Source organism: Moschus berezovskii, chromosome 17 (assembly GCF_049115385.1).
Source record: "Moschus berezovskii isolate FMDL1 chromosome 17, NW_MosBer_1.0, whole genome shotgun sequence".
Taxonomy (NCBI): Eukaryota; Metazoa; Chordata; class Mammalia; order Artiodactyla; family Moschidae; genus Moschus; species Moschus berezovskii.
Window position 1 is genome coordinate 24967391 of NC_142476.1, and position 12485 is coordinate 24979875.

The 12485-nt window shown below is 40.0% G+C and overlaps 1 protein-coding gene across 6 annotated transcripts in view; it reads right to left on the reverse strand.

Moving 5' to 3' along the window:
• Positions 1-12485, reverse strand: part of HMCN1 (hemicentin 1) — a 540326-nt gene that overhangs the window by 103562 nt on the left and 424279 nt on the right. For all 6 annotated transcript variants that reach the window (XM_055419093.2, XM_055419092.2, XM_055419094.2 and 3 more), the window contains one exon: positions 9503-9781. In XM_055419093.2, the coding sequence (XP_055275068.2) occupies positions 9503-9781 (279 nt within the window). The remainder of the gene's footprint in view (positions 1-9502; positions 9782-12485) is intronic.

Consider the following 12485-nt stretch of genomic DNA (forward strand, 5'->3'; position numbering starts at 1 on the left):
CATATTGAAAAGCAGAGACATTACTTTGCTGACAAAGGTCCATCTAGTAAAAGCTGTGTTTTTTCCAGTGGTCATGTATGGATGTGAGAGTTGGACTATAAAGAAAGCTGAGCACTAAAGAATTGATGCTTTTGAACTGTGGTGTTGGAGAAGACTCTTGAGAGTCCCTTGGACTTTAAGGAGATCCAACCAGTCTATCCTAAAGGAAATCAGTCCTGAATATTCACTGGAAGGACTGATGCTGAAGCTGAAACTCCAATAGTTTGGTCACGTTATGCAAAGAACTGACTCACTAGAAAAGACTGATGCTGGGAAAGATTGAAGGCAGGAGGAGAAGGGGATGACAGAGGATGAGATGGTTGGATGGCATCACTGACTCTAAGGACATGAGTTTGTGCAAGCTCTGCAAGTTGGTGATGGACAGGGAAGCCTGGCGTGCTGCAGTCCATGGGGTCGCTGAATGTGACTGAGCGACTGAACTGAACTGATTATATATAGACATAGATGTACATGTATACACAATAGAATGTTACTCAGCAATAAAATGGAATGGATTTGAGTCAGTTCTAGTGAGGTGGATGAACCTAGTCTGTTTTACAGAGTTAAATAAACAAGAAAGAGAAAACCAAGTATCACATTAACACATATATATGGAATCTAGAAAAATGAACCAATTTGAAGGGCAGGAATAGAGATTCAGACATAAAGAACAGCATTATGAACACATCAGGGGTTGGAGAGGCTGGGGCAAACAGACAGCAGCACTGAAATATATACATTACCACATATAAAATAGACAGCTAATGAGAAGCTGCTATATAACAGAAGGAGCTCAACCTGGTGGTCTGTGACAACCTAGAGGGGTGGGAAGGGGTGGGAGGTGGGAAGGACCTTCACAAGGGAGGGAACATTTGTGTACTTATGGCTGATTCATGTTGATATATGGCAGAAACTAACATAACATTGTAAAGCAATTATACTCCAATTACAAATAAATTAAAAAATACTGCCTCCTAAAATTTGTACTTATGGTCCTTGTTTTCCTTTCTGGAAAAGGGTAATATATTATAATTAAGAACTTAGAGTTTCTTAACTATTGTCCCATATGACCACTCTTTTTCAGTTTTATCCATCTTATGATGTATTGTGGTCAAGATACATTTTCTTAAGTGCATTTTAGATCAGTCCAAGATTCTTTGTTTAAAAGATGTTAGTGTCTCCACGTTGCTCACTGAATTAAATAAAAACCCATCGTGGTTTCCAAGACTTCTACAATATAGCTTCAATCTCTTTATAACATTTTTATTTTTAATACACTTTATGTAACTTAGATTTCAAATTAGACTACTACTCTCCCTCAACAAGTTCAGTTGCCTTGCTGTACAACAAACTCTAAAATTTCTATCCCTTTAATAGCAACCCACTCCAGTATTCTTGCCTGGAGAATCCCATGGACAGAGGAGCCCGGCAGGCTACTGTCCACGGGTTTGCAAGATACAGACATGACTTAGTGACTAAACCACCACCACCAATATTCATAGTATGCTATTTGTATCACTCAAAAGCATTGATCAGATTCTCCATTTGACTATAGGCAATTCTTTATTTTTCTCACTTTTTCATTATTTACTATGGGTAAGTCACTGTGGATATTAAGATTAAGTAAGTATGGCCTTTATCCTCAAAAGATTATAGTACTATATTTAAAGACTCAGCAATAGCAGCAAAAACAGAAACAGCATGTTTCCAACTGTTTCAAACCCCAGCCATCAGATCTCACATGTGTTTAGTGATTGCAAACACATTTCACCCTGTATCTTGTGACTAGTGAAAGTTGCTCAGTCCTGTCTGACTTTTTGCAACCCCATGGACTATACAATCCATGGAAAGCTCTAGGCCAGAATACTGGAGTAGGTAGCCTTTCCCTTCTCTAGGGGATCTTCCCAACCCAGGGATCGAACCCAGGTCTCCCACATTTCAGGCAGATTCTTTACCAGCTGAGCTACAAGGGAAGCCAATTTGTCTTACACTCTGGGCAGGATAGGAGTTGTCCATACTCTGATGACTCCAAAACTTACGTTTCTAGCCTAGATCTCTTTTCTGGGCTCCAGATTCATATACCCAGTCACCAGACAAGAATCTTCAGTGGGTTCTTTGAAAACAACTTCCAACTCAACATGTACTCAGACTGAACCTGTGACCTTATTCCTCAAAACCTGGTCCATTTCCAGCATTCCCTGCATTTATGTGATGAAACTGCCAATTGTTCAGTCATATAAGCCAGTAACTGGGTGTCATCCTTAATATCTTCTTCATCATCATCACTTCCCTACATCCAAATCCATAACCAAGTCTTAATACTTGTACCTGAAGTTATCTTTTGAGTACATCTTTCTTCTCACCTCCATCACTAATCTAAGTTACAATGCCATTTATTTGGACTAATATATCTTGGCTATAGGTGCCTACCGAATATCATTTACCTGTTTCTTTTATGTTAACAGAACTCAATCTTGTGAGGGCTGTCATTGTGTTAAAAATTACATTTTCTAGCCTTTTTAGTAGGTAGTAGATGGAGTGGCATGTGAAGGATCTAACCAAGGAGATGTAAGTGGAAGTAGTTTTGTGGGAATTCTAAGAAAATCCTGAAAGGGACAATATTTTGCCTTCCCTATTTTTCTTGCTCTACTGTTGCAACTCGTGATGCTGGGGGTGAGCTGATGACGCATGATCACAGACTGACCATGATGTTGAGGCCAACGGCCAAGAGAACTGGAAAGATCTGAACTGCTGAACGAATGCAAGTAGTGCCCAGCTCCAGACATCTCGTTCAGCGAAAAAAACAAAAGTTCTTTTTTTAAGTCACTATGTTTAGACTCTGTTAATCACAGGTAAACACCATTCCTAAAAATTACACTGTCTCTCAGAGTCCACTCTTGTCCTGCTCCAGGCCACTCTCCACTCTGCAGTCAGAGTGATATTCTCAAACTGCAACTCCACTCATGGCATTCCCCTGATTAGAACTTTTAAAGACTTCCCGTTGTTCTAGGACAAAATCCCAGATTCTTAATGTGGTCAACAATCCCTTCATGGTCTGAACCCTGTCAATTCCCTCCACCCCCAACCCCAGCTTTATTCTGCATGATCTTCTCCCTTGTTTTTAGTATTTTAGCTGCAGCAGACTTTTCAGAACTGCTAACACACTGTGAGACCTCCCACCAGATGGATGGAGTTAAGTTGAGACTAGCAGTTCCCCAAATTAGGATATTTACATTCATTCACATTCCTAGTGGAGTACAAATTGAAGTTTTGCAGGTTTTAATGGAACTAGCCTTCAACAGATGCTGAAATACTAAAGCTGCTTATCTTTCTGTTGAGTGGTTTTCAAACCTGTTTTAATATCCTTATAATCTTGCAGGAGGGCAGGTTGTTCTTTGTATTGATATATGACTCTAACAGCATTATTGTTACTTTCCTTCTTGTTTTCTACATCCATAAAAGCACTGGGCTGCGATTCTGCTCCTGGGTTCTTGAATTCCTGGAGAAGTATTCCTTCTCTCTGTCTCCACAGCCACATGTTGCACCAGGCCCCTGTATTTTTAGGCCTGTATGAGTATAACAGACTCTTCAAGTCATTCTTCACTATGTCATCAGAGCGATTTTTTTGGGAAGTGAAATCTGACTGTAACATATTCCTGCTTCTGCCTTCCTAATGAGGTCCAGATTTTCAGAGTCTCTTCTCAGTATGGCTTCTGTCCAGGTATATTTCCTGTCGTGCTCAACTTCAGGGAGCACAAACAGAAAACTCAGGCTTTATCACTCCTAAGTGAAAAATGGATGCATCTCCTCGCTCATTGGGACAGTTTGACTTTTTAAGCCTTAGATGTCTCCTTGAGGGGCTCTTCTCTGAACCTCCCCATCCCACAGAATTTTCACCATATCATTCCTATCACACTCAAAAGCCATCACCTGTTCTACATCTGTGTTCTCCGCTGATGCAGGAAGTTGAGGGCTGAGACCACATCCTGTTTAAATTCAATGATGCATTCAAGTATATTTCATACCATATGGCACATAGTAGGTGTTCAATGATAATGTGCTACATGATACTAGAAACATGCTGGGCACATAATAAGTAGTTAATAACATGTGAATAACTAATGCACAAGATCATATTTATGTCATCTCCTGGTATCCCTCATATTATGTGAATTGCTATATAGGAATGTGTTATTCCACCCTTCTTCACTAACACACACTTTCTATTGCCTTCTGTCTCTAAGTATTCTGGTGTACTGCCTCCATTATCACCTTTCATTCTGCAGAATGCTCATCTACACCACCGTATTTCTGTTTGTTTATTTGATATTGTTCTGTTTCCTGCTACAGTTCAAACTCACTTTAGTCCAGCTGGTAAGTACCTAAACCTATTCAGTTCAAGCCAACAGATAAATATGATGTGTCAAATGCCATGCTAAGCCCAGGGAATACAGCAGTATGTAAAAAGGGTACTGCTCATCACAGAGTTTAACTAAGGATGAGACAGACTTTTAAGGTTACATAAATAATAATAGGTACTATGAGAAAGTTTATAGCGCATCCGGAAAACATTTGGCTACCAAAATTCTTAATTTTTCCTTGTGGGGCACGTTTTGTTGAAAAAAAAATTAATGAGCCTGAGGTTTTATTTCAAACATTATGAAAAAACAAAATTCCAAAAAATTATCGATCGTTGAAATAGTTCATTTCTTTCATGTTCATTTCTCCTCCCAATAAAAATGTTTTCTCTTTATACTATTTGCTTGTATGTAAAACATTGGAATACATATTTAAAATAATTTTTTTGTGAAATAATGCCATTTGCAGCAACATGGGTGAACCTAGAGATTATCACACTAAGTGAAGTCAGTCAGACAGAGAAGGACGAATGTCATATATAACTTACATGTGAAATCTAAAAGAGTGGTGCCAACAAACAGAAATGGAGGAGCCTGGTGGGCTGCAGGCCGTGGGGTCGCTGGGGGTCGGACACGACTGAGCGACTTCACTTTCACTTTTCACTTTCACACATTGGAGAGGGAAATGGCAGCCCACTCCAGTGTTGTTGCCTGGAGAATCCCAGGGAAGGGGGAGCCTGGTGGGCTTCCGTCTATGGGGTCACACAGAGTCGGACACGACTGAAGTGACTTAGAGGCAGCAGCAGCATGCAGAAAACAAACTTGTGGTTACCAGGGAGGAAAGGTGGAGGAGAGATAAATTGGGAGATTGGAAATGGTGCTGGAGAAGACTCTGGAGAGTCCCTTGGACTGCAAGGAGATCCAACCAGTCCATTCTAAAGGAGATCAATCCTGGGTGTTCAATGGAAGGACTGATGCTGAAGCTGAAACTCCAATACTTTGGCCACCTCATGCAAAGAGTTGACTCACCTGAAAATAGTCTGATGCTAGGAAGGATTGGGGGTGGGAGGAGACGGAGACGACAGAGAATGAGATGGCTGGATGGCATCACCGACTCGATGGACATGAGTTTGAGTGAATTCTGGGAGTTGGTGATGGACAGGGAGGCCTGGCGTGCTGTGATTCATGGGGTCGCTAAGAGTCGGAAATGACTGAGCGACTGAACTGAACTATACACACTACTACATATAAACAGGTAATGAGGAACTACTGTATAGCACCAGGAACTCTACTCAATACTCTGTAATGACTTACATGGAAAAAGATTCCAAAAAAGAGTGGATGCATGTATAACTGATTCACTTTGCTATAGAGCAAAAACTAACACAACATTGTTAATCAACTATACCTCAATAAAAAACATTTTTTTAAAGTAAAAAAAAAAAAAATCCCTAATCAAATCTAGGCAAGAATTATTCAACTGGTCAGGTTGGCTTTTTGAAACCATATACAAGTGTATATATCTCCACAGTAAAATTTTTCTTCCATATATATATATATATATATATATATATACACATATATACATATAAATGTACAAAAGAAGAAATAGAACTAGCTCATTTGAAATGACCATTAAACTATAATCTACAGACTGGATCATTTAAAGACTGTGGATTCACACAATAGCATAAAGATTATGCTTTTCCATTAAATTACTATCATCAGAAGAGATTTTAGTTCTCTTTGTTGTTGTTTAGTCACTAAGTAGTGTCCAACTTTTTGTGAACCCATGGACTACAGTGTGCCAGGCTCCTATGTCCTCCACTATCTCCTGGCATTTGCTCAAATTGTCCATTGAATTGATGATTCAATCTAAACATCTCATCCTCTGCCTCCGCCTTCTCTTTTTGCCTTTAATCTTTCCCAGCATCAGAGTCTTTTCCAATGAGCTGGCTCTTTGTATCAGGTGGCCAAAGTACTGGAGCTTCAGCATCAGTTCTTCCAATAAATATTCAGAGTTGATTTCATTTAGGATTGACTGGTTCGATTTCCTTGCAGCCCAAGGGACTCTAAAGAGTCTTCTCCAGCACCATGAGTTGAAAGCACCAATTCTCTGGCGCTCAGTCTTCTTTATGGTCCAACTCTAACATCCATACATGAATACTGGAAAAACCATAAATTTGACTATACAGAACTCTGTCGGCAAAGTGATGTCTCTGCATTTTAATATTCTGTCTAGGGCTTCCCAGGTGGCACCATTGGTAAAGAACCACCTGCCATTATAGGAGATGTAAGAGATGTAGGTTCAACCCTTGGGTTGGGAAAATCCCCTGGAGGAAGACATGGCAATCAACTTCTGTATTCTTGCCTAGAGAACCCAGGGACAGAGGAGCCTGGTGGACCACTATCCACTGGTTGCAAAGAGTTGTACACGACTGAGTGACTCAGCATGCTAGGTTTGTCATAGCTTCCCTTTCAAGGAGCAAATTTCTTTTCATTTCATGGCTGCAATCACCATCCACAGTGATTCTGGAGCCCAAGGAGGGAAAAAAATCTATCACTACTTTCTCCTCTTCTGTTTGCCACGAAGTGATGGGACCCGATGCCTCGATCTTAGTTTTTTTTATGCTGAGTTTCAAGCCAGGTTTTTCACTCTCCTGTTTCGCCCTCATCAAGAGGCTCTTTAGTTAGTTCCTCTTCATTTTCAAACATTAGAGTAGTATCATCTGCATATCTGAGGTTGTTGATATTTCTCCTAGCAATCTTGATTCCAGCTTGTGATTCACCAGCTTGGCATTTGGCATGAGGTACTCTGCACAGAAGTTAAATTAACAGGGTGACAATGAACAGCCTTGTCATACTCCTTTACCAGTTCTGACCAGTCAGTTGTTCCAAATACCTGTTGCTTCTTGGCCTACATATAGGTTTCTTAGGAGACAGGTAAGGTGGTCTGGTATTCCCATCTCTTGAAGAATTTTCCACAGTTTGTTGTGATCCACACAGTCAAAGGCTTTCATGTGGTCAATGAAGCAGAAGCAAACGTTTTCCAGAATTCCCTTGCTTTCTCCATGATCCAACAAATGTTAACAATTTATCTCTGGTTTCTCTATCTTTTCTAAATCCAGCTTGAACATCTGGAAGCTCTTGGTTCATGTACTGTGAAAGCCTCGCTTGAAGGATTTTGAGCATAAACTTTGCTATCTTGTGAAATGAGTGCAATTGTATGGTAGTTTTAACATTCTTTGGCAATGCCCTTTTGGGGACTGGAATGAAAACAAACCTTTCCCAGTCCTGTGGCCACTGCTGAGTTTTCCAAATCTGCTTACATATTGAGTGTAGCACTTTAATAGCATCATCTTTAAAATGATCTTTAGGATTTTAAGTAGTTCACCTGGAATTTCATCACCTCCAGTAGCTTTGTTTGTAGTAATGCTTCCTAAGGGTCACTTGACTTCATACTCCAGGATGTCTGGCTTTAGGTAACTAACCACGCCATCATGGTTATTGGGGTTATTAAGACCTTTGTTGTATGGGTCTTCTGTATATTCCTACCACTTCTTCTTAATCTCATCTGCTTATGTTAGGGCCTTACCATTTCTGTCCTTTATTGAGCCCATCCTTGCATGAAATGTTCCCTTGATATCTCCAGTTTTCTTGAAGAGTTCTTTGCACTGTTCATTTAAGAAGGCCTTCTTATCTTTCCTTGCTATTCTCTGGAACTCTGCATTCAGCTGGGTATACATCTTTTCCTTTCTCTCTTGCCTCTCACCTTTCTTCTTTTCCTCAGCTATTTGTAAAGCCTCCTCAGACAGCCACTCTGCATTCTTGTATTTTTTTCCTTAGGGCTGGATTTGGTCACTGCCTCCTGTAGAATGTTATGAACTTCTGCCCATAGTTCTTCAGGCACTCTATCTACCAGATCAATCCCTTGAATCTATTTGTCACCTCAAGGGATTTGACTTAGGTCACAACTGAGTGGCCTAGTGGTTTTTCTCTACTTTCTTCAATTTAAGCCCAAATTGGGAGGAGAAGCGGACGACGGAGAATGAGATGGCTGGATGGCATCACCGACTCTGTGGACATGAGTTTGAGTGAACTCCAGGAGTTGGTGATGGACAGGGAGGCCTGGCGTGCTGTGATTCATGGGGTCGCGGAGAGTTGGACACGACTGAGCGACTGAACTGAACTGATCTGAGCCACAGTCCAAGTACTGCATTTTGGACTCTTTTGTTGACTATGAGAGCTATTCCATTTCTTCAAAGGGATTTTTGCCCACAGTAGTAGATATATTGGCCATCTGAATTAAATTCACCCATTCCAGTCCATCTTAGTTCACTGATTCCTAAGATGTTGATGTTCACTCTTGCCATCTCCCGCTTGATCAGGTAAAATTTATATTGATTCATGGACCTAACATTCCATGTTCCTAAGCAATATTGTTCTTTACAGCATCAGACTTTACTTTTACCACCAGACACCTACACATCTGAGCACTGTTTCTGCTTTGGCCCAGACACTTCATTCTTTCTGGAGCTATTAGTAAATGCCCTCCGCTCTTTGCCAGTAGCATACTGGGCACGTTCTACTTGTGGGGGTGGAGGGGGGAGAACATCATTCGGTGTCATATCTTTTTGCTTTTCATAATATTTGTTGTGTTCTAACGGCAAGAATAATGGAGTGGGTTGTCATTTCTACCTCGAGTGAACCATGTTTTGTTTAAACTCTTCGCTATGACCCATCCACCTTGGGTGGCCCTGCAAGGCATGGCTCATAACTTGAGTTATGCAAGCCCCTTCACTGTGACAAGGCTGTTATCCATGAAGGGGGATTTTAATTCTTGGAAAAAGTTAAAAAACTACTTATCTACTAGTTGTATGACTTGGTCAGTGAATGATATTTTATAAGTAGTAGGGCTCATCATTTTATACAGAGAAGAAACAATAATTTAACATGCTTCAGATAAAAGTAAACGTAGGTGAATTCTGGAACAGAAATATGAAGTACGATGAAGTTTTTTAAAATTTTGTCCCATAGCCAGTGATTCTAAAAATTATGCTTACTCATTGTCTTTATTATGACATATTTCCCAATTCTTTACTCACCCAAGACCTTCAGGATAAAGTGTTTGCTGACTTCTCCTGCTTCGTTCGAGGCAATGCAGGTGTACCGTCCCGAATCTTCAGTTTCTGCTTTGATGAGCTGAAGGACCATTCCTTGAGAACTGATTGACAGATGGGTATCTAGCCCCAGAGGCTGACCATCTCTAAGCCAGGATATCCTGGGAGCTGGGGTTCCATTAGTAAAACATGTCATGGAGGTGGAACTACCCTTGACAATTGTGATCTCTTCACTTCCCATCCCATTGTTCAGACTTGGTGGTACTATATAGAAAACAAAATTATATATCTATTATTATCTGATATCAATTTAGGTTAAAATTTTAAATGGTTCACTTAGTTCTACAGTGTTTCTGTGATCTATAAAATTATAGAATTTAAAATAGCATATAATTAATTAAAGACTTACTATAAAAATATGTGTTATAGGCTAATTACTAACTTTGCAAAATGTTAATAATAAGCTCTCAGGACTGTTTCCTTGTTGAACATACAAAACAAAATGTGGTTTAAATTTGGTCATTTTTTTAACATTTTCGACTTTCACCTTTATTATAATATATTCAAGATATTATATCCTCTTCCAAGAACACAATAGAAGACTTGACACATGGACATCACCATATGGTCAATATTGAATGCAGACTGACTATATTCTTTGCAGCCAAAGATGGAGAAGCTCTATACAGTTAGCAAACACAAGACCGGGAGCTGACTGGCTCAGATCATGAACTCCTTATTGCCAAATTCAGACTTACAATGAAGAAAGTAGGGAAAACCACTAGACCATTCAGGTATGACCAAAATCAAATCCCTTATGATTATACAGTGGAAGTGACAAACAGATTCAAGGGATTAGGTCTGATAGACTGAGTGCCTGAAGAACTATGGATGGAGGTTCGTGACACTGTACAGGAGACAGGGATCAAAACCATCCCCAAGATAAAGAAATGCAAAAAGGCAAAATAGTTGTCTGAGGAGGCCTTACATATAGCTAAGAAAAGAAGAGAAGCGAAACGCAAAGGAGAAAAGGAAAGATATATCAATCTGAATGCAGAGTTCCAAAGAAGAGCAGGGAGAGATAAGAAAGCCCTCCTAAGTGATGAATGCAAAGAAATAGAGGAAAAAAATAAAATATGAAAAGATTAGAGATCTCTTCAAGAAAATTAGAGATACCAAGGGAACATTTCACGCAAAGATGGGCACAATAAAGGACAGAAATGGTATGGACCTAACAGAAGCAGAAGATGTTAAGAAGAGGTGGCAAGAATACACAGAAAAACTACAAAAAAGATCTTCATGACCCAGATAACCATGATGGTGTGATCATTCACATAGAGCCAGACATCCTGGAATGCAAAGTCAAGAGGGCCTTAGAAAGCATCATTATTAACAAAGCTAGTGGAGATGATGGAATTCCAGTTGAGCTATTTCAAATCCTAAAAGATGATGCTCTTAAAGTGCTGCACTCTATGCCAGCAAATTTGGAAAACTCAGCAGTGGCCACAGGACTGGAAAAGGTCAATTTTCATTCCAATCCCAAAGAAAGGCAATGCAAAAGAATGCTCAAACTACCAAACAATTGCACTCATTTCACACTTGAGTAAAGTAATTCTCAAAATACTCCAAGGCAGGCTTCTACTGTACATGAGCCGTGGACTTCGAGACATTCAAGCTGGTTTTAGAAAAGGCAGAGGAACCAGAGATCAAATTGTCAACATCTGCTGGCTTATTGAAAAAGCAAGAGAGTTCCAGAAAAACATCTACTTTTGCTTTATTGACTATGCTAAAGCCTTTGACTGTGTGAATCACCACAAACTGGAAAATTCTGAAAGAGATGAGAATACCAGCCATCTGACCTGCCTCTTGAGAAATATGTATGCAGGTCAGGAAGCAACAGTGAGAACCGGACATGGAATGGCAGACTGGTTCCAAATAGGAAAAGGAGTACATCAAGGCTGAATATTGTCACCCTGCTTATTTAACTTATATGCAGAGTACATTATGAGAAATGCTGGGCTGGATGAAGCACAATCTGGAATCAAGATTGCCAGGAGAAATATCAATAACCTCAGATACGCAGGTGATACCACCCTTATGGCAGAAAGTGAAGAAGAACTAAAGAGACTCTTGATGAAAGTGAAAGAGGAGAGTGAAAAAGCTGGCTTAAAACTCAACATTCAGAAAACTAAGATTATGGCATTTGATCCCATCACTTCATGGCGAATAGGTGGGGAAACAGTGGAAACAGTAACAGACTTTCTTTTCTTGGGCTCCAAAATATCTGCAGATGGTGACTGTAGCCATGAAATTAAAAGACCCTTGCTCCTTGGATGAAAAGTTATGACCAACCTAGACAGCATATTAAAAAGCAGAGACATTACTTTGCCAACAAAGGTCCATCTAGTCAAGGGTATGGTTTTTCCAGCGGTCATGTATGGATATGAGAGTTGGACTATAAAGAAAGCTGAGTGCTGAAGAATTGATGCTTTTGAACTGTGGTGTTGGAGAAGACTCTCAAGAGTTCCTTGGACTGCAAGAAGACCAGTGCACCCTAAAGGAAATAAGTCCTGAATATTCATTGGAAGGACTGATGCTGAAGCTGAAACTCCAATACTTTGGCCACCTGATGCGAAGAACTGACTCATTAGAAAAGACCCTGATGCTGGAAAATATTGAAAGCGGGAGAAGAAGGGGATGAAAGAGGATGAGATGGTTGGATGACATCACCAACTCAATGGACATGAGTTTGAGTAAACTCCGGGAGTTGGTGATGGACAGGTGATGCTGCAGTCCATGGGGTCTCAAAGATTCAGACACGACTGAGTAGCTAAACTGAACTGATATTATTCCAGAAGTATACTTTCAACTACCTTGTGTGGAATAAACAAAATAATAAGTTGCAGAGTCAATTTTATATAATCCAACATAAATCATTTTTAGCCTATGGTAAATAGTTACTTAACTC